The sequence below is a fragment of the Anas platyrhynchos genome, chromosome 14, assembly GCF_047663525.1.
Source record: "Anas platyrhynchos isolate ZD024472 breed Pekin duck chromosome 14, IASCAAS_PekinDuck_T2T, whole genome shotgun sequence".
Classification (NCBI taxonomy): Eukaryota; Metazoa; Chordata; class Aves; order Anseriformes; family Anatidae; genus Anas; species Anas platyrhynchos.
In genome coordinates this window covers 13,926,808-13,951,690 of record NC_092600.1, presented here as the reverse complement: position 1 = coordinate 13,951,690, position 24,883 = coordinate 13,926,808, and the positions used below count along the sequence as shown (strand labels likewise).

Genomic DNA, 24,883 nt, shown 5'->3' with positions numbered 1-24,883 from the left:
ACTTGGTAGCTGGATTGCAAAGTGGTTCTGCAACACCTCCAAATTCATCTTCACGCAGTTTCAAAACCTCATACCACGTTTTTCCAAAATCTTTTCCTATTAGTTTAAAATGGGGACAAAAAAAAGTCTACTACGGGAGGCAGAGGATCTTTACCCTCAGAGAAAGTTGGAGGATATACATTTGGAAGAGGTTCTTTTTGGAGGTGCTCACAAACTAGTTATAAGCAATAGATTCAGTGATGCCGCTTAGACAGCTGTGTAATAAACAGGTATGCAAATAAGTAATAAAAATTGATTATAAAGGGAATATAAACCCAAAGAGAGCAATAGCAACTTCAGTTGTAAATGTCTTTCCTAGTTTTACTTAGCCATAGGCTTGAGGTCACTGCACCACATGCTTTAAATCGTTTTTTGTATTGTATGTACAAGAACCACTTCAGTTCACACTAATCTCCACCTTGTACCCAAATTTTCCTGTTTGACAAGCCAGTTTGCTTTCTCCAAGATCATCCAAAGTAGAGCATGCACCAGCCTGCAAGTGACCTGGACAAGCAGAGGGTCTCAGCTGAGAAGAGTTCTCATGCTGTCACCCCAGGTAACAACACACATTTCCTAATGGTAGGAGTTTATTATTGGGAATCTGGCTGAATTTGTGCTGACCTCTCCTCAAATTGGAAAGTTAAGGCTGCTGATTTGGCACAGGTGACAGTGACGGAGATTACCTCAGAATAAGCTAAAATAAGCCTGAGGGCCGTGTCCCCAGTTACCTTCAAGTGATGGCCCTGCTGGTCATATGAATGCTGACGCTCTTCTCACACCACACCGCAGCGCTGGCTGAGCAAAAAGGACACACGTCCAGTCCACTAAGTTCTTCCACACACAAAAAAATTGATTTTCCTTAAAAAGGAATATCATCTGGAAGACTGCTCTATCACTGCAGTAACTGAGAAGGAGCATGGCCCAGCATATTTGGATTGTGTCACATGGGACAAGTTAAAAACTCAGCAATGGGCTCTGGAATTGCCAAAATGTCATAGAGGTAGTGGAAGAAGTAAAAGTCTTGCCAGCTCTTGCATGAATGTGTGTTGGCTCTAACATTCATGCTGGACGTCTTTATGTGGCAACTTGAATTTCCTTATTTCATTGCTCTTGTTTCAGTTATCCGGTCATGGAGTGAAAAAGTAAAACAAAACAAAAGCACCCAATGCACATGATTAATCACTCACTCTGCATAACTCACAGTAAATAGCCAAAGGCTAGTCACGGCAAATAATTCACCAGCACTCTGCAAGCTGAAATACATTTGTATGGAGCGTTCAGCCAGTTCCGACTAGCAGCCTCTTAGAAATGGGCGCTTGCAGGAAACTCACCAACAGAAAAAAATATATATATTATTTATTACTGGCATCTTTGTCTGTTCTCCTATTTGCCTAATATGGCAGAAGGTGGTGAGGGTGAAGCAGAATGTACAAATAAATCACAATATGCTCACCAGAAAACCGATTGGGTACAAGGGACACATTCAACCTGCAAAGATGCTCAAGTTTATTGACTTGTGGGATTCAGACCTCTGAGCAACTACAAGTGGGGCACAATTTTCAAAAGCTTTCCTTAAAGCCAGCCCTTGTACACTGCTCGGATTTTGAAAAGCATGTGAGAGCAAACACAGAACTGTTTTGAAAATCCAGCTATCCAACTTGGTCCCTAAATGAGGGCTGAACTGTTGGAAATCACCATTCAAAGCTAAAATCCTGGCTTCGGCCTTGCTATTGTCTCACAGTGGTCATCAGATGCAGGAGAAAAATGAAACCTTGAGGGCGAAAGATCTTATCCAAGATCATCAGTAGAAAGGTCCTGTTTTCTAAATGGGCTTCCCTCCCAGTATACCCCAAGTGGCACATGGCCTGAAACACAGATGGATCAGCACCAGCACATATACAGCTGTAAATAGATCATATATAATGGTGTTTCATTTTGTATTCCCAGCTTGCCAACAGATATTAGGCCATGTGTCTGGTCGTGAGAGAGAGAACTTAAGCCCTGCAATAATAGCTACAAAATTTTCCTTTGTATACACGGCTGTGGAAGAAGGGCCCCTAAGCAAGATCAAGGACCTGTTGTGGCTGAATGAAATGATTCATGTAAAGCCATGAACAAGCAGATGAGTATCTGAGCTGAACCAGAACCAACATCTCCAAGAGAGGGGAGGCTACCCACAGCCCATACTCACTCTTGCTGCTCAGAAACTCTGCCCCTGCTCCAGCTCTTCCTCATGATTGACAAGCTTACCTCACCCTCCGATTGCCATCTGAATTTCTGTTATGACAGAGTTTACATCTAACAAAGCCAGGCTTTCTCTTGTGAAAAGTTACCAGAGAACACACAGAACCCCAAAACACTATTGCTGACACAAGTCAGATTTCAGGTTAACAGCAGAGAATAAACAAAAAAGACGCAGAAAAGATAAAAGGATAAGGACACTGCTCCAAGTCTGCTCTGCTGCCTCAAGCACTCTTCAAGAAAATGAGCTGCTTTAAGGTTTATTACCAAATACAACCTCTGCATTTTCTTTGCCTCTTGCATCCATGCAAAGAAACTACGCACCCCAAAAGAACCACAACAAACAAGCAAACCAAACAGTTCAGGCAAGTTTTTGTTGTACTTGCTCGATGGTGTTTGCCATGGTGACAAAATGTCACTGAGCAGCCCAGGGCACTTCGTTCACACATTTACATCCTGAGGTTGTGTTGAACGGGACCCCATCACATCTAAAGTACAACATCTCTAGTGCAAAATGCTTGGAGTCTTTCTATTTTTCCCAGGAATTACACGAAGTATGAATAAGCAGGAGAAGCAGTATAGAAGAGGCAAGCCCAGTACAAGAAAGAAGTTCATATTTAAGGACTCAAAACTGCAAATAGCCATATTTTGGGACTGCATCCATCCTAGCAAATACACTGAGAGCAACATTCAAATGGGCATCTAGTCTATTTTTTTGCCCAGTAATGGGACCCAGAGATTTTCTGCTACAGAAATAATTCCCCTGCTCCCTCTGTCCTGGAACACCTGTCCGCTCACCAACATCTTCCAAAGTAAGCTCATGCAAAAACATGGAAAAACTGATCGAGCACATTATGAGGAGGGAATGTGAGCAAGCACATGCTTGCACATAACATAACATTAGCTCAGGCACCTGGTAACCCCGTGCCTGTGACAGTCCATTGCAGCAAACCAGACCCTGTAAATATGGCTTTGAAGGAAAGGTGAATTCATTCTCCAGCACCGCTATTTGCCTTGCTGGTCATGCAGGGCTAATTTTGGTATTCTTTCATTGCTGCTCTTGCCCTGAATATATGATTTTTTTCTCAACTCTGTTCCAATTTTCTTTCCTAACCCTGTCAAGACAACCAGCGCAGGCATTTATGGCCTTTCCGTTCTCTGAAATGTGATCTTTAGCAAAGCAAAGTTTGACCTCTCTTGCCTTTCAGGCCAGTATAGCTCTCTCTTAAGACATCACTAGCAGTGGGCACACAGTAGCTTTTTCACAGAGCAGTGAGGATGCTGCTGAATGAAAAGAAAACATTTTTGCAAGGCGAACAATGCAGCCCTCACCCCCCAAACCTGAGCCTTTACCGCATTTCCAGATGGATTGCTCGGTGTGACCCAAAATGAGAGCTGGGAGGAAGTGAGGACCAGCACATCTCCAGCAAGCAAGGGACTCAAACTGCAGCTCAGGGTCTCTCACACAGCCTTTTTTTTTTTTTCTCCTCCCCCAAAAGAAATAAACACACAGGTACCTCAGTACCAGCATTTGCCCTGGCACTCTGCTTAACCACATGCTTGCCTAGAAAATCCCACAGGAACACAACTACTTCCATACTGATCCTTTTCCAAGCCCTGCTCATAATTGAGCTCTCTAGCATAAGATCATCATCTCCTAAGGTCCTTTCCCAGTCTCTCCTACTCCAGCAACAATCCCCACAGCTTTGGTAAATATGAAATAGCACAGCTAAACTAGCTACTTGGCAGCTGCCTGCTGCTGTCCCTTGCTCCTTGAGCTGGTTCGTATTTCCACCAAGTCTTTCCCATACTCAGGAAGATGCTGAGCAGCACACTGCCCTGTCTTCTCCAGTTCTCTCCCAGACCCAGACAATTTGTTCTTCCTCAGCTTTACTAGAAAATTTAAAAGATTTTGTTGTGTGTTGAGGATGGGATCAGGAAGCACATGTGTGTCAGCATCTCCTTCCTCACAGTGCCTGCCTAGACTCTCCTGACCACTTCTCATTTGTGCTTGGGCATTTTATTGGTGAATTTGTGAAGTTTTGTTGGTTTTTGACACCAGCAGTATGAAGAAACAAACCTAAATGAATACAACATGGGGGTACACATAGAGTGCATCAGCTTTGTTGTAAATGCAGAACTGAAATAGCCAAGAACTCCAATAACTCTAAGATGGCCGTGTCCAAAGGAAAGCCTTGCTGTACACAAGGCTCACATAGAGGTAAAAGCAGTACACTGATCTGGCCACGGACTTCCCACAAGATGTAAACTGCCTTTTCTCCTCTGTGCTACAGCTCCTTAGCAATGGACAGGGACAGTACCTCCTCTCTTGCATCCTTTTTTTGGCCTCACCTGTTTAGAAAAACGTGGTCTTTCAGGTGAGCTTATACAGCATTTGTTCCATTTTTCTAGATACCACAAACCAATTCTTCCTCGGGTAAAAGATTTGAGTCCACAGCTTTGCTCAGACAGATCAGAAAACTCAAGCTAAAAGTCTGGAATGAACTCACCGACTGAAGCTATGTAAACCAGCATGTCAAGACAGCAGGAAGTCTTGGGAGGGTGGTAAAATTATTTTTTCCCCAAGCAAAACATTTTTATTAATTTGATAACCACCAGCATTTCAATTTGACATCAACTAGGATTCCAATCTAGATAATGGGAAATGGCAGCTTTCTGTTAAAAGCTGAGGGACCTTTTTTTATTATTATTTTTTACATATAACAACGTTCAAATAGTTTGGAAGTATTTGCTCCATCTCTGATGGAGAGTTTCACCTATAAGCAGCATACACTGGTATGTGTTTTTAAAAATATTTCCATATGCTAAAGGAATGCAAATGGTTGCCAAAGAAAGTGGCTGTTACAGCAGCAGGCTAGAGCTGTTTTTAAAGGAAAAACTGCTGCAGAAACGAGGTATCCACAGAGGTGCACTAAAGCAACACTAACTGCAGTGACCTTGAGATGACCTAGACCTCCTCATATTACAAAAATGAAAAGGGAGTTAGAAAATCTGAGGCCAATTAGACGCTTTTTTTTCCTGGAGACATGATGAAATTTCCTGAAACAAAAACTTTAGCAAATTCTATAAAATACTTCTAGCTTTGGTGGAAAAATAAATTATTGCCTTTTTATCTCCTCATTCCTGAGGCACAGAACTGGCCCACTTCTGTTTGTGCAGATGGATTGGAGGGAAAACACCCAGAGAAGGGCCAAGTGGTGAGATTCTTGGCACGAGCAACTAAGTGTGAAGTTATTCTCAGGGCTGCCTATTTGTTATTGCAGCAGGAATCATTAAGATTATATGGAAAGATATTGTCTGGGAAAAAGTGTGAAGTAAGGATTATGTGTCCTGAAACGCAATTAGCGAGCAAAGCATTGTCTGTCCTGGACAGGACCTCTCTGGAGCAGCAACGGGGAGGCAGCAGCACGCAGGTGGCTCCCAGGACACGCAGATTTACTCCTCAAGCACATCCACGGAGCAGGCCTAGAAGCAGGAGCCATCGCTGCTCTGAAGAAGGTTGTCTCTTCACTGCCCTCCAGTGCTTTGTATTCGTTTGTACCCATATCAGTGGATGCTCACTGATAAAATGCAGTTTCCAGGGAGTTCAAGGCCCAGTGTTTTGTGGGAAGAAACTACTGTTAGATGTTCTCGGGGAAAGGCACAACTCTGCCTGCCCTGCGCAGGCTGCTGCCTGCAGTGCCTGGACACCAAGGCAATGGCCACATGGCTGGGAAGAGACCTCCCTTCGAGCAGAGGCATGCTTTGGGCTCACAGCTGAAGTCAGTTCAACTGCTCAGAGGGCATCTCCTCCCCAGGGAGGCGGATTGGCAGGGCCAGGAGTGCTGGTTCAACTCCACGCAGCCCAGAGCACAAACTCTGCATCAGCAGAGTTCAAGGACAACACTGTCAGATCTGTCACCACTCCCCAGCACCAGCATCCCTGCTAACACCACCAAGGCTGGAGCAGCCTTCTCCACCCTTTTCCCTTGGTACGCACAACAGCTCATTCTCTGAGGAAAAAGTAGCCCTCAACAGCACGGTGTGGGTCTTGCACCTTGCTGACCAGAGGGGCCGCAAAAAGGGACAGGAACACTCCTTGCATGGGTTTCATGACAACAAGCACCAGTTTGGGAATTAGGGAGTACAAATGGGCCTTGGCAGATCTCACCTAGACCACACAGCAAGGCCATGCCCATCTACACCTGCACCAGTCTGCACAGCTGAGGGTCCACATGCAAAAACAGTCATTTTGTGCCCCACCCAAATGGGAAGTAGAGGTTTGGGGTAACAGCACCCTGGCCACTTCCCGACATCTCTCTTCCTCAGTCAGTGCGATCTCGTTCAAGAGGGAAACATTTGTGTTTCAGTCCAAATGCTGGTGGTTTGGACTTTTCCTCTCACAGCTTGAGTCTCGTGGCATTTGCTGTAAACTGTGACAGGGGCTTGCATGCTAGCCAGGAGCATGTGTGGAAATAAACGGATACCTACAAGCACTGGGACGGGACCAGCAGAATGTCTTTGCGTATCACTTGCCAAACCAGTTTGGGGGATTTGGAGTCAATGGTGCGTAGGGCTAATACTCCAAATGTCTTTTCTCAATCAATTCCCCCATGCCACCTCTAAGGAGCCACTGAACCACAAGCATACTGCAGAGGGAACAGTGCAGACATGCAAAACTAATTAGACACATCATGTTTGGACCTGCAAGATCATTGGGTTCATCTGCTGGTGAGAAGCTTCATCGTGCTGATACCAGAAACCCCACAAACAGGAACCTGCATTCCTCTGACAGGAGAGGACTTCCTTGCCAGAAGGGCTGCTTCAGGTTCAGAGCAGCAACTATTGGTAGGAAAAATGATGCAGGTATAGAGGGTGGTCAAACTCCAAACCTTTCCAGATGCAGCTGCAACTGAATACTATTCCCACAGTGCTGGAGGTGCTCAGATGATGCAGTATTAGCTAATTATTAAAGACGACAAAAAGCAGCCCTTTTTAACGCCTAATCAGGTCCATCCAAACACGTTGTGCAGAGATGCATAAAATCCATTGAAAGTTCTGTGGGATCACTCTTTGGCTCAATTGTAATTTTGACTTGTTAAATTACTATTTAGAATTTTATTTTTTTTTAATGGAAATGTTCTAAGGACTAAGTAGCAGTAGGACTTCCATAGCAGTGCTCTTTCCTGGTTTGTATGCCATTAACAACTAACTTGCATCCAGTTTCAGTAACAAAGAGCATAGCACAAACAGTTGTAAAGGATCCAGAGAAAAGCTGGAGCTTGGAAAAATCAATGAATGCTCCAAGGCCACCCCACTGCAAAGCAGTGGCTGCAGGAACACGAGGTCCAACGCTACCCAGGGCCGCAATAAAACCTGCCACTGACACAAAGCACAGCAGTTCCTTCAGCAGGCAGGGCCTGGATCACAAGAAAACCCCATCAGGCTGCGACAGAGTAACCAAAATGCACCTTTAGCCTTCCCAAGGGATGAGTCAGTGGGGTTTTAAACTTCACTGATGATTTCAGCCTGTTTTAACAGCGCTCGGAGCCACACAGCTTGTGTCTGGCACGTGGAGGGCTGCGCTGCTGCAGGCTGGGCCTAGCCCAGCCCTTTTCGAGGAAGCACTGTTGGAGGTGGGGAGAAGAGGATCTTCACCAGGCTTATTCTTTGTGTTACACCTGCAGTAGTGACCGCAACACCCCCCTGCTCCTGGTGCTGGGCATCCCGCTGCTCTCGGGGCAGTGCCTGGGAGACCCGCGGCCTGCACGGCCATGCCCTACCCACCCCGCCACCAGTGAGGCCGTGTGGCTTCACTCAGGCTGGAAGCTTTCGGCTGTCAGAAACCCATAGTCCAGACCGCTACAGACCTTAAAAATAAGGACGAGCGCCTTGATCTTGATCCAATGGGATGTTGTGGTTGGTGCTGTAAAAATACAGATGCTGAGGGCATGAATCTGGACTCACTCTCCTGGAGAAGTGCTGAGAACTCAGTCCCGTAACGTGCTTTCTGCATCAACCAGAGCTCCCAGCCTCTCTCAGGACTAGGCTGGAAGGTGCACGAAGGCACTGGCTCCACTGATTCCAGGATTTCCTTCCAGATGAAGGATTTAAATTCCGAAATCTCTTTTCAGCTTTTTTTTTTTTAAATACACGATGATTTCACCAACTGTATTAGAGAAACATTTCCCAGAAGTGCCTGCAAATCCTTAGCAACTGATTAATTACAAAGATATTAAAAAACAATTAGAGGAAAAAAAATAAAAATAAAAAATAAAAAAATAAGACTATTTTGAATTCTTATTATTTTGTGACCTTTTTCCTCCTATTACTCTTCACCTGCAGGAAACAAGTGAGCATGGCTGGTGGCACAGGAAGGCCCAGGCAGCAACCACTGGAGCATCTTCCAGTGGATGCAGGTAAAACGGGACCCAGACCAACATCATGTGGCACACACGAAGCCTTACCTAGAGAAGGCAAAAAAAAAACATCCCAGCAAATCCCAGGGGCAGCTTGATAGGGAGTAACTGCTGCAAGGGTTCACTCTGCTAAGAGCTAGAGACAGAGAACAAGCCGTGTGGCTGCTTGCCACAGCACTCCCCAAAGAAATTGCGTAACAACACTAACAGCCATGTGGGACTTCTAAAACAGTCTGTTCTGTCATTTAAAAAAGCACAAGTGTTCACAGCAGCTTCTTTCCCACTTCTTTTGAGCATCAGCTTGCTTATTTGAAAGACAAACAAGTACACATGCCCGTGAAACCCTAAGGAGACTCAATTACTCTAGCCCTTTTTTTTTTTTTAAATCATGAACACATCCTTCAAAAACATTCCCATTTGCAATTTTTAATAAACCAGCACAAAGGACTGTTCAGATTCCCAAACTGCAGCAGCCACATCTTCTTACCACTGCAAGCCCAGGGAAGGCAGCTGCCAGTCACAGCTGGGACCTGCAAATCTCCTGCTACTGTTCAAAACAGAGCTGCTCAGAGCCCACCAAAACCTTGAGACCGAGGAGTCCCCACTGGAGACCTCGCCTGGGACTGACTACCACATTACAACCACAGCTGAGAAAAATCCAGGGCACTGGCTGAGAGCATTTTTATAGCAGCACCTCAAGTGCCACAGCTAAGTGCTTGCTTTCCTAGAGAAGTTTATCAAATTCAAACAAAGAATCCAAGGCAAAAGAGCACAAATAACAGAAAGAAGGTAAATCTCATGTCAGGAGGAGAGAGAACCCTGAAAAACAAGTGACATAGAATAGCAGAGTGGTAAACAAACCAATGCAGCCCTGCAAAGACAAAGACAATACTTCATGGGCCTGAACTTCTTCCAGTCTCTCTCCTCCAAAACACTCGTGTTACTGCCCCCAGCACAGGTTAAAGCACCAAGAGCCAACAAGTCTGTTCCTGCTGACAGCTCCCACAAGGACACTGCCCACCACACCGTGTGCTCGGGGCAGCCCCAGCAGCCGGCCTGGCTGCCCAGGGCTTTGTCCGTGGCAGATCAGCAGCACACAGCACGGGGCTGGGGCACGCTGCAGCCAGGCACAACGCTCCTCCTCCTTGTACGGCAAATTTGGTTCTAAGCAAGACTTCGGCGTTACCCCCAGCTCAGGGATAATCCTGTATCCCCAGCACTGAATTCCCACCCTGCTGCACCCCCAGCTCTGCAAAGCAGAGGCATGGGATAACCCTGCTGCTGCTCAGCCACTCCTGCTGGGACGTGCCACTGGCTCTGGCAGAGGCTCTGCATCAGGTCAGAGGCTTTGCTGGAGGGATGCATCAGCTCCCGAGCAGCCTTTGCTACCAGCACGGCTCTGTGGGCACCCTGTCATCTCCTCCAACCAAAACTGCAAACACCACCTCTTCACCCATCGCCCTCCCAGCCCATCTGGCAAAGATGAAGCCCCAGGTCTCCAGCCCGGCTGCTCCCCAACGTGGAAGTCTGTCTGAGTGGAAGACATACAGAAAAAAAGTGAACTTCTTTTCTGAGTATGTGTTTGGAAATTAAAAAATAAAACCTTCAAAAGATTGCTTCAAAGGAAAAAAGGAGGAAAAGAAAATAGAAGATTTTAGACTGTGGAAAAAAAGTAGTCAAGAGATACAAACGCATCTCACTTTATTTGCACTGGGCCGTGCCAAGCAAAAGATGAAAATGCAATTCTTTAAATTGTTCAGACGAGGAAAGCTGTTTCTACTTCAGACTGAGACCTGTCTGCAGATTAAAAATAAAAAATAAAAAAAGGGCCACCCAGTCGGGGCTGACTTACCACACTCTAGCAGGAGGCTTGGGTGCAGCTTTTGGCGCTTGGCAGCGGGGCGGCCTCGTGTGTGCTCCCAGAGGAAGGGGAGCCGCTCACTTCAGTCATCCCTGCACCGACACGTTTTGCACGAGCGTGCTGGAGCTGAGCAGCGTCCGCCTGTGCGGCGGATCCATAAACACATGGTGGGAACATTTCGCAGCTTGTTCTCCGCGTCCAGAGGTGAAACATCTCCCAGGAGCAGGAGCTCGCTCCCGTCCATCTTCTTCCTCCTGCTGGCACGCGCACTCACTGCTATTTGTGGAGCCTTTCCAGCAAGTACCTAGAATAAACCTCCAAAAATATACATCCCTCGCGCTTCTCCAGAAGGGAAGATTGCTGTTTCCTATCCTCCTGGAGGCTTTTGCCTTGTGGAAGTAGCTGCTGGCATTGCAGCTGCCTCCTGTGGGCAGGGTAAAGGCAGAGCCACCAGCACCCACCTCTTCTGCCCAGGTGAGGTGGTGGGTGCCAAGCACGGGGATCCGCCACTCTGTGCCATGGCCACTATAGTGGCAGAGCCACACTGCTGTCCTCAGCAGGCCATGGAAGAGTTTGGCCAGGTAATTTTGCTGTTTGAAGAGGTGAGAGGGATGTGGGAAGGAGGTAGCACTTGGCTGGTAGCAAAGGCATGGCGTAGGCACAGGCAGCAACAAAAGGGACAGGCACTTGGAAAAGAGGCAGGAAACATCCCACTTGCTGTGCAGACAGGAAAAAGGGCAGGGTAAGAGGCTCCTGGATGCAATTAACAGCCCCATGCAGCTGCTGGAAGCACCCACATTTGGGAACCAGCTAAAATCATCACCAAACGTGGGTCTGGACTGCAGGTCCCAGCTCCCTGTAGCCTCCCAAGCCCTCAGTGCACATCATTTGTGCCAGTGCTCAGCTCCAGCCTTCCCCTTGCCACCCCAAAGCCGCTTCAGCTCCACCTTAGTGGCCACATCCACGTCCTGCCTGTCGTGAAGGGGTTGGGGTGAAGCAAAGCCTCATCCCCAGCAGCTCTGGGGTGGCCGTGGGCTGCCCCCTCCCTCCCCAGCACCACCCCTTGCCATAGCACCTCAGCAATGGTTCCCGTCTGATGCCCAAAACAATTCTGAAAGCTTCCCTTAAATTACACAACAGGAACAGCTCTAAGATTCCCCTCTAGGAGCTGGGCCATGTTGAACCGCAGTTTTTGGAGGTCAAACAACCAGCCCTCGCTGCGCTCCCTGCTGGGATTTCAGCACCGCAGCCTCCTGCTCTTCGCAAGGTTTGGTGTTACTCATTTTTAATCTCTCATCTGCCGCTTGCTGAAGAATGGCACATCCAACGCTTCTCACGGGGGTGTAAGCTCATTTCCGAGCCTGCAGCCAGGGGAAGAGCCTCCTGCATGAACCCAGCAGCTCCCCAGGAGGGAGTTTCCCAGCCCCTTCCCTCAGACAAACTCACCTGTGTCCCTCCCGGGCCCTGAGCTGCCGGTGGATATTTGCACAGGAGACCAAGAGGTGCTGTGAAACCCGAAAAGCCTTCAGGTCAGCCTCCAGCTTGAAACATGTCTCACCTGAGCAGCAAGGAGGATGCGAGCACCCAACACTCAGCTCCTGCTCTCCCTTCCCTAAACCCAGGGCCAGTCGGGGTGACCCCCTGCATCCCCCTGCCACCTCTCCCGGGCTCTGCCTGGACACACACAAACCCCTGGGCTCTGAAAACTGCAGCTCCTCAACCCAGAGGGCTTAAAGCAGCGAAACTCTGAATGTGAGAACTCAAAAATAGGAATAAGTGAGAAAAGTTCCCCTCTGCACACTAAAGGAAATCTGCTCTAAGCTGACCCAAATCATTTTGCTCTTACTTCCAGCCTGGGGAGCAAGCAGGCTCATCCCTGCTCCCCCAAACTGCAGAGGGATAAGATCTGGTGATTCTTTTGACCTAGGAAGGTTTTGTAATGCTTCCCGCACACGTCTGCACGCTTAGCTGTACAACTTTGGGAAGAAATGCCAAAAAAAAACAAAAAAACAAAAAAAACCATTCCAGGTGCTTCCTTAATTCAGTCCATGAGATGCTAGATCCTTCCAAAAGGGTTATTTGTAAGAGGGCAAGCACTTCCAGGGTCACCTCGCTGCTGATAATTGGCACTGAGACAATGTGAAATATCTTGAGAAGGGAGAAGAGAGACCCCCCAGAGATGGTGGGCCACGCTGAACACCGCCAGGCTGTGAGCAGGGCTCCAGGCAGTTTGTGGGACAGCAAGGTGCAGAGCTTGGCGGTTAACCTGGAGGCAATCCTTAGCTTTGGTTAGCAAAACTTCCTTACAATAGCCGAGGACAAGGTCATACCTGTGGTAAGCAGGCAGCGTAAGGAGCTGTTCATCCACGCATATCCCAAAGGATCCGTTCCGGAGGCACGTGCTGTTTACCCTCCAGCTTACACGCCAGGAACTGGAGAGGCTTCAGGACAGGCCTGTTACAGCCACCCCAACCCCTTTTCCTTCCCTGAGCCTGGCCAAAAGCTCCCAGCTCCAGGCTAGCAGAGGTTTGGTGCCTGCCCAGCGTTTGCTGCAGGACGGCGCTGGGCAGCCTCCACCCCTGAGCCAGCAAACAGTGAGCACCTGAAACTCGTTAGCTGTAATTGCTGCCATCCCACATAGGGGATGACCCACAGCAGGAGAGCTGGCACAATCAGGCTGTGCAGAAATACGACCACAGTCATGCAGGACAGGAAAGCAAGGTGTTCCTCTGCATCCAAGTGCTCTCCGCACACGCTGTTCCCTTCCAGTTATTCTATCCGTGCAAGTTTTCCCCCTGGGTAACCACCACCCTCCTTCCCCAAGTCCAGGCGGCGCTGCTCACGCTCCCCACTTGGATCTTCTGCATCTCACAGCTGCTCAGAAAAAAAAAAAAAAAAAAAAAAAAAAGCTTCTGGAAATGGTGAGAAGCAGAGGTAAATGAAGAGCAGACATCTGTGAAGGGAAAAAAAAAAAAAAAACACACTGCAGCAGAGAGTCAGCAAAGTCAAGCAGAAAACTCAGGCCTGGAGTGCTCAGCTCTGTACCTGCCAAGGAGAAAGCTCTGGGCTGGCCAGTTTATAGTATCAGGCCCAAACATCTCCTGCTCAGCCCCAAAACACATCTCGCTGCTCGCTCTCCCACCACGTTCTTGAAGCAGGCTTTCCACTGATTAATTTGACTGAAGTGCATTTGTACCCAATGGAGCACATCAACGTGGCTCTGACCTTGAAAGCCAGCCCAGGCTGAGCTGGATCTCAAACAGGAACCTTTTCTGCAGGCAGTGAGGTTGTCGTGGAGCTGCTATCTCACAGAGACAGCAAAGGAAAAGCCCAGGGCGACCTTCCTGCAGGCACCGACCGCAACAGCAGCCACAAGCGGCCACCTCATGGCAGCGGGGGGTTACCAGAACAGGGGATCTGCTGACAGCTCTTGCCATAAAGCCACAACAGCACAGCCCGCTGAAGCCTTTCTTCAGATGGGACTTTTAAAAGACTCAGACAAGTTATTTGTTGTTACCTGTCAGGCACTCGCCTCTCCAATCCTCTTCACAAAAGCTCACCGTTTGCTGAACCAAGCAAACCCACTGCTGCTCAGGAGAAACTAAGCACAAATTAGGACACAGCTGGCTCACTTACAGGGTAAGCACACAGCTGCCCCCACAAACACAGGGCACTGAAGGACGTTACATACCCCCATTACCTCACTTCTAAGCACAAACCTCTCCATCACCTGGTTGCAGCCAGCAGCAGCCCGGGGTCCCTCATCCCCTGGGAGCATCGGGTCACAGCAGCGAAAGCATCTGCTGGTGTAACGCGATCAGACGAGCAGGGTAAAACCCAATTCTCCTGCATATTTAACAGCCACGGCTCCCTCAGACCTTGAAATCTGAGAGCACTCAACAGCCTCTTCTTAACCGTGCCCAGATGGCCCCCGGTTTGCCCCACTCACCTGGTGCTCGCGGGCTGGTTGGCAGCAGCACAGCTGCATCACGCCCAGCAGCGCACCCCACCCAGCCTTGGGCAAGAGGGAAAAGTCAAAAGGGGGCCCCAAAAACTCTGGGAGGATGTGTGAGCACCCAGCAGAGGAGCCTCAACTTCTCTACAAAGGTCTCCAGTGGGAATTAATGGAGACTGTTAAGAATATTAAGAATACAACTTGAAGGAAAAATAAAAATCTGAAGCCCACCCAGGTGAGACGGATTTTAAGTTTGATCTCAGAATTTCTACTCCAGATTTTCACATGGCTCTTATGGATAACGATATTCAGAAAGACAGTCACAAGGGCTTTAAATAGTTCAATGAGGCTTCACTTTTTACAATGCCCTTCTAGCAGAAAAATACATGAAGATTTCTCTTGCTTTCCTCTCAATGAAGTGCAGCTACTCTGAACAAAAATGAAATTTCTTTGAAATTATCCAGTGTCAGATTAGGCCTAGAAGAATAAAAGTAATCTACAGAGAGGAATTTTGAGTATATTTTTGAATATTTAATATTTTGAGAATTTGCTAATGCTTAGCCAGAACTTGCTTCATATTCTTAGCAGTGTTTATAGCAACCTTTAAAAACATTTCAGGTGAACACATCCAACCTAGACCTTAACAAAACCACTTCCCACAGCAGATCACTGGTGAGCCCCACGGGAGGCACACGAAGTCAACCCAGTTGCCAAGGATGCCCAAAGCAAGATCCCAGGCAGAGCCCTCATGCTAAGAGGACGAGGCAGCACCACAAGATCTGCACGATAAATCATTCTGGTCGGCCTGCTCGGAACTGAACTGTCAGAACTCATTAACCAAGCAGCAGCAGTGATGATTTCTCAAATTCTTTAAAACCAAGGCTTGCTCACAAATAAAACTGACAGAACACCAGGGGACAGAAGTAATACCAAAAATGTGTCGCCTTTTTGTTACTGATGTGATGCCACAGAACACACCCAACCATTTTTGTATTGTGGTTGTCTAACAGAAGACCTTTGAAGGACTTACGCACCCTCACTGTACAGTAGCAAAAGAAAACCCAAGAAAAGCAGTTTTTCTTAAGGCACAGCTAGCATCAGAAGACCCTTTATGTGCACAGGGCTCAGGGCACAAATTGCTTTAGCAGCCCAGGAAATGGGTAATACTTTAAAAAGTCTATCTGCATCCTTGATAAAATAATTCTTGCGGTGTTTCTGCTGATGCACGGACCAGAAGTGCTGCAGAGCACAGCAGAGAAGTTTCTCCGAGATGGGTGAACTAGCTCAGTGCAGTTTTCACCATGTCCATACGTTAACTAATGCATGATACCAACATTTAGTTAGATGACGTTACTGATCCATTTATTTGACAAATTAAGTTCAAACTTTTTTTTATTAAGCACATTCCACGGTACAAAGCTTTAGATCATGAACGATATCTGTACAATTTAACAGTTTCAATAAGCTGTTCATACACCAACTTTCCAAACAGATAATTGGCAAACATAATTACAAGTTAGAATTAGACTATCCCAGTGCTTTGAAACATTAATATAGCAGTAATGTACAGTTGCTCATTTATGTTAGCAAAACAAAGTCCAGAGTGCAGCCAGGATCACTACCATTAATCCCAGGAGTCAAGTTCCTTGGGTGCCAATCACAAAAGTCCACTGCTATGTTACACAAAGCACAAAGAAGTTTAGACCGCATGTTCAAATACCATTATCTCCCAAGGAAAAACAGGAATTTAAGTCTTACACATGCATTTAAAAAAGGACTCCATTTTTCAGAAACAAATACCTTTTTCTTCAGGGCTGCGACAGATTTTCTTTTTAAACAGTTTAATATTAAAGCTATTAGATGAGAAGGGTAAAGTAAGACACTTTCACAAACTACTGTCAAGCTTACCAAAAAGTGATCTTATGGACGCTTAGGAGCGCGTTTTTAACCTTCTGTACTTCATCACATTCGGTCATCTTGATGAAATAAATATCGTTGTAGTAACACGTAAATGGGAGTTAAGTTTAACTTAAACACTGATCCCAACACCTCTCTCAATGTGAAGGGTGAAGAGGAAAAAACCTTGAGTTGCACTTCTGTAACGTTTCAGTAATGTCTTGATGGATGCTTTCTCTGAACTTGTCTGACACAGAAATGCTGCACCTAACCATAGCTGTTCTGCTGGTAAGCTCAGGATCGATCCCTCGGCAATCTGACATCCCTCAGCCTTTCTGATTGTAAAAGGGAAAAATTCAAACCCAAGAAAGTGCTGCCAGAGGACAAAAATACACGACATACAATGATCAAAGGAATGACAATACATTTCTGTGCCAACACACATCTTCCCCAGGAAAACAGGTGTATTTCACGCTGAGTTTGACTGAAGCATTAAAGAAAAGCCACCAACAGGCGTAGTCACACATGGCTAATGGAGATAAAATATTCAAATGCGCATTTGTCCATGTCTTACTCTGACATAAGAAAAATGCAGTAGCGTTTATACGACCACATAAATTAGAGGGGAGACTATGACAATGTGAGAAACTACCGAGGTTTCCAAATCAAAGCATGCTAACAAAGAGAAACCATGACCAGGACATTGCAATATGGTTACAGCTGATAGCCACAGGTAAGAGAACTAGCATGGTAATCAGAACATTGACCTGAAGGGACCTCCACTCCACCGTAAGGAAGTGTCACAAATCAAACATAAATAAATTTAACTTTGGCCCATGGCACCTTCTCCATTGAGCAGACCAACTAATGCTAAAGAAGGACATCAGCAGGCCGTCGTGAGACCCTACTGGTGTTAAAAGAAAGACATCCGTAAATACTGCGGCACAAAATTAAGATACAGAACATAAATTAAACATTTTTTAATTTTTAAAAAGTTTAGAAATTACATTTTAAAATATGTAGTTCCCATTAAAAAAAAAAAAATCCTAATGAATACTGAAAACCTCCTTTTGCAGAGAAAATTTCTAGGTAACTCATATTAACCCCTACAGTGCCAGTAGTTAGAACATCCTGCTGCCAAGTGCTACCACATTTTGTATTAGTGTGTAGTGTCAGGAAATCCTGACTCCTAGCACCTGGAGGTTACACGGTTATGTACATTATATCTACATGCTTATACAGTATTTGAAATGAGGCAAGCACACATGGAAAGGTTTTACTATACCAAACATTAGGAAGCATAGGACGGCTGTAGTACAGAGCACAGTTAAAAGGAAACGACAGTGCTATACAACTAGTTTAGATAACCTAGCCTGAATTACAGGTAATTTTTAATTTAAAAGAAATTATTGGTGCAGAAACAAGTAAACTGTAATCCAAAAATATTACTGAGCAATTCAGAAATATTTCTAAGAGTCCAACGTACACTCCTATCAAACAAAACAGGCTCTGAATCTGTCATGAGATTAAAGTCTAAAGGACAATGGTGACTTTGAAAGCAAAGCTCTGTACATTCTGGGTATGTGTTTGGCACCCAAATTTCATTGGAGAATGTTTTTTTTCTTTAAAGTCAGACAAAAGTGCAAAGCAATATAAATTAGGCCAAGTCCTTTCTTGACTTCTGATTTATTTCTGAAAAACAAGCCATCTGAGTTCAGGTTCTACGGACAATTTACACGTGAAGCTTTGGATTTCTCATTGCAGGGAAGGATAGGCTTCTGAAATTCATCTACTCCAAGTCAGTGAATTTGTAGTAAATTCAAAGACGACCACTGAGCAGGAAAGATTAAGAAATTTAGATATAGATTTGTGCTGCTTTGCATCTACACAGCATCTAGAACCAATTCTGACTTTAGATGTCGATCAACATCTTCAGGCATGTAGTAGCCAAAATCCAGTAGTTCAAGACTGTGAAACCCTGAAAAAGACAAAAGACAAGCTGAACTGGCAGAACACAAGCGTCCAAAAGCAACATTTGGAGACATCTGGAGAAGGTTAGGCACATACCACCACTCGTACACCAGGCTGAAACTGCAGGAACAAAACACCTGCAGGGAGCACACCACTTACCGTGACGCGTTCAGGGGGCCTTTACATAGCTCATTGTGCTACAAATACATCCCTCAACAACAGACACCTCCTGGGACACTGCCCTCCTAACTGAATTCAGAGCACATTCTGCAAAGAGCAGGATTCTCAACAGCCCACGTCCTTGAGCAGGAGGTCCCTTCAGGTTGGCACTGTTCCTACAGGTGGGCCAGCCGCTAACCGTGCTCAGTGCCCCCTCCTCACTGAAACAGCGGCCTCCAGCAGCTGGGCTGCCTTCTCCATGCTGCAGGGGAGCACGGTTTGCACCGATACAGAGTTCAGCTCTTCCCATACACGGGATTTTAAGACAACAAAGTCAAGTAGTTTTACGTTTTGCTTACGTTGTCGAGTCACGTGATTCTTACAAGCCTGGAGACCGAATTCGTAGCTAATTAAATCCGAACTTAATTCTACTTGCTACTTTCCCAAAATCACTTTTGTGGACTACGGCAAGTAACCCTGCTCTGGTACAGAAATTCCCATGAAAAGTTAAAACATCTTTAGGCACTTCCCCCTTGACTTCCCTTCCCCCTAGCCCACGGCCTAGTGCTTAATATAAGAATATTAGACTATCATATGGTAACAATTTTTATCATGTTACAATAAACAACAGGAATTCAACAGAAAGCAATAAAACTCTTGCAGCCAACTGCCAGGACTGTCAAAAATGATCCGCTTTGAAGAGGCATAACATTGCAAGCCTTGTTAAAAAAAAAAAAAAAGCAAGGGCACAGGGCTGTTTCAAAATTCAGAAGACTATAATGTTTGAAAGTATATAAAACTGTTTCATTAAATGTCATAATGAAATATTAGCTGTTTGACCATAATTGTATGTAGATTTATGTTTTGTGGATTCTGAATTCAGACAAACCTGTCATAAAGTGACATCACAGCATCTCTCCTGTATAGGAAACAATTATTAAGGGACCATCGTTACCAACACCGACAGTTCCCAGAATATGGAGGCCTGCCTGTTTCCAGTTCTGCATCCTGGGACAAGTCAGACATAAGCTGTTCAAAACTGTCAAGTGTGCAGAATTTGAAGGGAAGAGCACACTGCCAAGGGTTCTTCATATTTCATCGACAAATCTCCATGACAGTGGATCTTATGGGCCACATATGGCAAGAAAGAAAGAAAACCAGCATATTGCTGTTCAAACAAATTGAAATACGTTTTATTCAACTCCTCATTTCTTTTGAGCTTAAGACACACCATGTATAGCTTTTCCATGAATCAAAGCTAATAAGAGAAACCTGCCAAATGCACTGTGCTTCCTGTACAAAAGAATTCGCCAATCTCCACCTTACAAGCAAACAGAAGAAGGTACTAGGGAATGAACTGGAAGATGGATCAAGTTTGTGCCCAAAACTATTGTCACCTTCTCACACGGACTATTCTATATGCATGAGAATGTGTGCAAAAATATTCTGAAAGAAAAGCCTTTCCACAGAGAGGGAAAAACAACTTCAACAAGCCCTGGAGTTTGCACACAGAAGTTCATCTAGGTAGTGACCCAGGTGGCGCAGAAGGCAATGGCAGCATCCCTGTCTTAGATTAAGACAAAGTCCCTCTGGACATGACCATCAGTGACAGCATCAAGCTTTCCACAAGTGTGCCACCCTGGACTGAACACAGTTCTGAAGTGGAAGTGACAGATACGCAGCGCTGGAGGACCTGCCTGTTTGGGTGGTTTCAGGATTTATCTCCCAGGAAAATGCATCTTTTAGCCACTTCCCCATCTGACACAAACAGTAAGTTTAGCACAGTACCTTCTGCAGATTTCTGTTGGCCTTCCACTGCACACAGAATAAAGAAATTTTTATTCTTTTTATAAAGAATAGTGAGTTTTTATTAGATTACCCTTGCAGCAGTGCTCTTGATGTCAAAATTTCTTTGGAGCTCTTAAATGAACTGTTCAGTATGTTTTATTCAATACTGTAATAACTTCTGACACTAAAAACTATGCTCAGATTTTGAGTGTTTCACTTAGAAAGGGAGCATACGGACATACACATGAAATACTGTAGGGAATACAACTGATTCCCTAACACTTGAGCAGGGCAGAATTCAAGTTTGTATGGGAAACGAGAGCTGATTTAACTGTTCTTCACTCAAGATATAAGAGAGATGGATATTCACATTTCCTTTGGTTTTAAGGGGAATGAAGCAGCCAACACTTTCATGAGGAATCCTTACAGGTGAAAGGAAAGTAACTTTTAAGAACCTGCATCCCAAAGAAGCCTGAAGTCTTCACAAGGCAAGGTACTTCCTAGCCCAAAGATCCTACAGAAGGAATGGAAAAATCTGAGGAACTCATTGCCACAGCAGGAATAAACACAGATAGATAATGAAAATCCATGCTAACACGAAGAAAGGGAAAGCTTTTCCCACAATGTTTAAGCCAACTACTAATTACGTACTTTAAATAAAATAAATCCTTCCTGTTGAGGCAACATTACTCCTAATTCCTTTCGCTGTGGTGTATCCACTTCCTTGGAAGCATCCAGGATCAGCACAGGCAAAGACAGGGCACTGGAGAAAGGGGCAACTGCTCTGCTTTAGTAAGGCAATTTGTGTGCTTCCAAGCCCCAGCATTCACAGCTATTTATAGCACAAAGTGCAGTTGTTGGCAGCAATGTAGATGACATAAGGAAAAGAATCCACTGTTCTAACAAACAGATCTACAGCAGAGCTTTTACCCACCGTGCTTGGAGAACTAAAGCATGCTGAATTGCAGAAAAACGGAAACAAAATAGGCTAAGTCCATGGGCATCGTTTTTGACAGCTTTGAGTTGCCACGTTGCCTAGCGCGTCCTTTTTAGTTCTGAAAGCTTTCCCTGTCACGTGTGGATATCACAGAACTGCTCATTTCTGATAAGCACTTGTCCAAAGATCATACACATTTCAATTTGCTAGAGACACATCACAATGCTTGTTACAAAGATTTCACCAGGGAAGAGGATGCTTCAAAAACACTAAATGACCCTGATTTCACTGGGTACTCGGAATGCCTGTGCAGTATACCAAGTTTCCCTCTATCTCCAAGAACACTGTGAATGCATAACAGCTTTCCATATTTTACCTTATGCGCACAGCTATCAACAGGAGAGATTATAGAAGGCATGGGGCTAAGATACCGTGACGTGACAAGTTCTATAAGCTGAAGCACAGCCACAGGCTAGATAACACAAGTGGCATAAGGGCATAATAAAGGCATAATTTATTTTCTTAAGGAAAACAGCAGCTTGTTGTTTTGAGTAGGCCAACATACAGATGGCGTGATAATTTTACGAATGTGTTGTATGTGAAAAGACAAAGACTTACCTTCTGAGGGTAGTAAAGTGCAGACTGTTATCTGGAGATGTAAGTGTATGTTCTAGATGGAGAGCGAGTCTCATTCTGGGCACTGGGTGGCACGTTTAAGAAATCCCAAATCAGAATCGTATCGTCATGAGAACTACTAATGATCTGAAATTCATCAAACTGGAGTCTAAAGACACGTCCTGAATGTTCCTGTGAGTAACATGAAATCAGTTAGCAGCCAAGAAGAGGATAACATTTCATTACACTTGTACTCGCACATGTATCTGGACACAAAATGGGGTATTAAAATTCTTGTGCACTGGTTAAGAAGCCCTTAAGTTATAATTGCACTTGAGTTTAGGAAAAGCAGATTTCATACTTAAGCTTTTTTTCAGCAAAACACACAGCTTTCAAATCAAATGCTTGTAAAAACCCTGCATCTCCCCTGGAGGGGCCAACTGTAGATGCTGAGGTTATTAAAGACAAAAGCAGCCTATCAATCAAGAAGCAGCAATTCACAAGGTTGGCTGGCACTGACACTCTACCAGGGCTCCTTCTCTTCCATCACACCTTGCATTCAACACTGCTGCTAACCCAATTTCTGCATAGCCCTACCACACCACATCACAGCTTCATCTAGGACACGTTGCTGAAAGGATCATTATGGCTCACTTACTAGTAAAGACAGACCGTGTCCAACTGCTGCCGTATAAAAATGAGGTGGAGGAGTACATGCTCCATCAGCTCTTTCAAAAAAGCTCAAAATGACACTAAGAGGCCCAGAAAAGGTTCTCCTCTTTGACCTGCGTACCCATTTTTAAATCAATTTAAAAGGATTACACGACCTTTAGTAGAGAACTAAGCGGAGCTGTCAAATTCATCTCCAAACTATAATCTGAGCTGCAGCATGCTCACTGAAGGGAAAGAACCAACTTGTTACTGAAAAACTAAACATACTGCATTCACAGGGAATACAAGAATGGTTAAATCTCCTCTCCATGCAAAGACTACTGAAATGAAGAAAAATTAGAAGCATTTCTAGCAACGTAAGCTCTTCTGCAGGTGTTGGAAAGGCCAAGCACAAGCTAAATATGCCAGTCACTGTCACGTCTAGACAATAACTTTGGGTCATTACTAGCCTGGACAAATGTCAAACTGACTCCTGAAGTAAAATTTCCTGCACATTTCAGTGAAAAGAACAATGAAGTCACTACCCCAATACCTATATTTAAGTCTATCATAAATCAAAACCTTTATTAAAAGGAAACACAGTTTAAGCAACAGCCTTAACTCTGGTAGTCCCCTGATGTGATTACAGTTCCTGTGGCAAGCCTTTCAACTCATCCCCCTTTCTCTTAACACATCTCTTCCTTCCAAACTGTTTCGGAAAGGCTCACAGAATTCCTCCCCCCACCCTCTCCCTTAATAAGGGGAAATTCAAAGCCAGCATTACAATGACATTAGGGAACCACACCAATAACTAGAATGATCTGACACACTGTCAGGATGATTTATTTTTGGAGTATTTGAGAAAGGAAAACTAGAAAACCTTAACTTTTTCATTTAAGCTTTGATCCAAGTAATTCAGAATATCGTGATAAATATATTTTTCTTTATTCTTAGCATAAGAAACAGACTAGGCTTTACAGAGAACATCCTGAGTTTCTCACCTATCCCACTACAAGGGAATAACACACCTCTCACTCTCAAATAAGAGATTTCAGATAACTCCAAATGAATTAATTTTACATACCACTAATGTACGCAAGCATAATGTACTTGCTGGGGCACGAGGGTCAAGAGCAGCTTGCAAGTCCCAAACTTTAATTTTGCTATAAAGTAAAATAAGAAGGTTATAATCGTGTTTTCAAGTATAAACATAGAAAAAAACATCTAAAAGCATCTTAATATAAGAACTCTTAATATAAGAACTAACATCTTAATATAAGAACTGCAGATTTTCCCTTCAGATAATTTATCAACATCAAGCAAGATGTTCTCATTTATGAAATATTACTGCTGAATCTCACAAAACACAAGTAGGTTTGTACTTTTTAGCAGCAAATACAACGATGCCTTTGTGATGGACCAAGTGGGTTGTTTACATTAAAGACAAATTAACTATTTTTATATACACAACCCATTGTGGAACTGCAGAGCAAGTCAAAAGCCCACAGCACTACTGATGAATTGCAAAGATCCAACAGGAATTAGGCTGAGACTGCCAATCCCAGTGGTACAACAAACACAAATAAAAGGCTAGAGACAAACAGTTCAAGAATTGTTTTTAACAGCTGTACTGTTCACTTGAAGTACAAATCGGACAGAGAAAGAACTGGAGAATTTGGACACAGATGTAAGTTGGCCTGAATCTAATCAGCAGTGAAAACACTTCTGTCTTGCAAGAAGTGTTCATGGTGGGGACTCCTACCTTCAACTTACCAGAAAGAGCAACTGAAGAGTTCTGAGAGCCCTACAAGGTATGTTTACTCCTTCAATAAAGATTTTGTCTTAAAATAAACTAACAGAAAGAAGAAAAAAAAGAACACCTAAAGTACTCTGAGTGCATGGACCTGGCAAGGAGCAATTCCTGAGAGAAGAGACAAAAGAATGCATACTTTTTTAGACTGGTGGTCACTTCGGCCAAATAAAAGTTTGTTTTCTGTGAAAAGTCAAACTTGAGTGATAAAACAATTTTGGTGTGCACTGAAGAGTGCCAGAAAAGCAGTTTGTCTACTTAAAACTGCAGCCTGCTGTGCTGAAATGCTTGAGGTGAAGCCACTCAGTTAAATATTGATCCATCACTCAAGTCAGAAGAGAACCCTTATTTTGCACACAAGACCCGGAGGCTTTCAGAAGATGCTTTGTTAAAGCAAAACCTTTTGAAATTGCTTTCAAAAACGTACCCATCATAGGCTCCACTAACAATTCTCTTGTTGTCGAACCTGATGCATCGAACCAGTTCTTCGTGGCCTTCTAACACTCTTAAACAGGCACCACATTCAATGTCCCATAGCCTT

At 44.7% G+C, this 24,883-nt stretch overlaps 1 protein-coding gene and 1 long non-coding RNA gene across 7 annotated transcripts in view; one reads left to right on the top strand and one right to left on the bottom strand.

Annotated features, from left to right (window-relative positions):
- Window positions 1-13,448: 13,448 nt before the first annotated feature.
- On the top strand, window positions 13,449-16,066 carry LOC110353712 (uncharacterized). Its single transcript, XR_002404522.4, has 2 exons — window positions 13,449-14,750; window positions 15,178-16,066. It is a non-coding gene; the product is annotated as an uncharacterized lncRNA (long non-coding RNA).
- The window catches only part of FBXW11 (F-box and WD repeat domain containing 11), a 71,428-nt gene continuing 62,434 nt past the window's right edge, over window positions 15,890-24,883 (bottom strand). For all 6 annotated transcript variants that reach the window (XM_038186357.2, XM_038186356.2, XM_038186358.2 and 3 more), the window contains 4 exons: window positions 24,770-24,880; window positions 23,617-23,695; window positions 21,885-22,073; window positions 15,890-18,389 (listed from right to left, as the gene is read on the bottom strand). In XM_038186357.2, coding sequence (XP_038042285.1) covers window positions 21,912-22,073; window positions 23,617-23,695; window positions 24,770-24,880 — 352 coding nt within the window. In that variant the 3' untranslated portion in view covers window positions 15,890-18,389; window positions 21,885-21,911. The remainder of the gene's footprint in view (window positions 18,390-21,884; window positions 22,074-23,616; window positions 23,696-24,769; window positions 24,881-24,883) is intronic.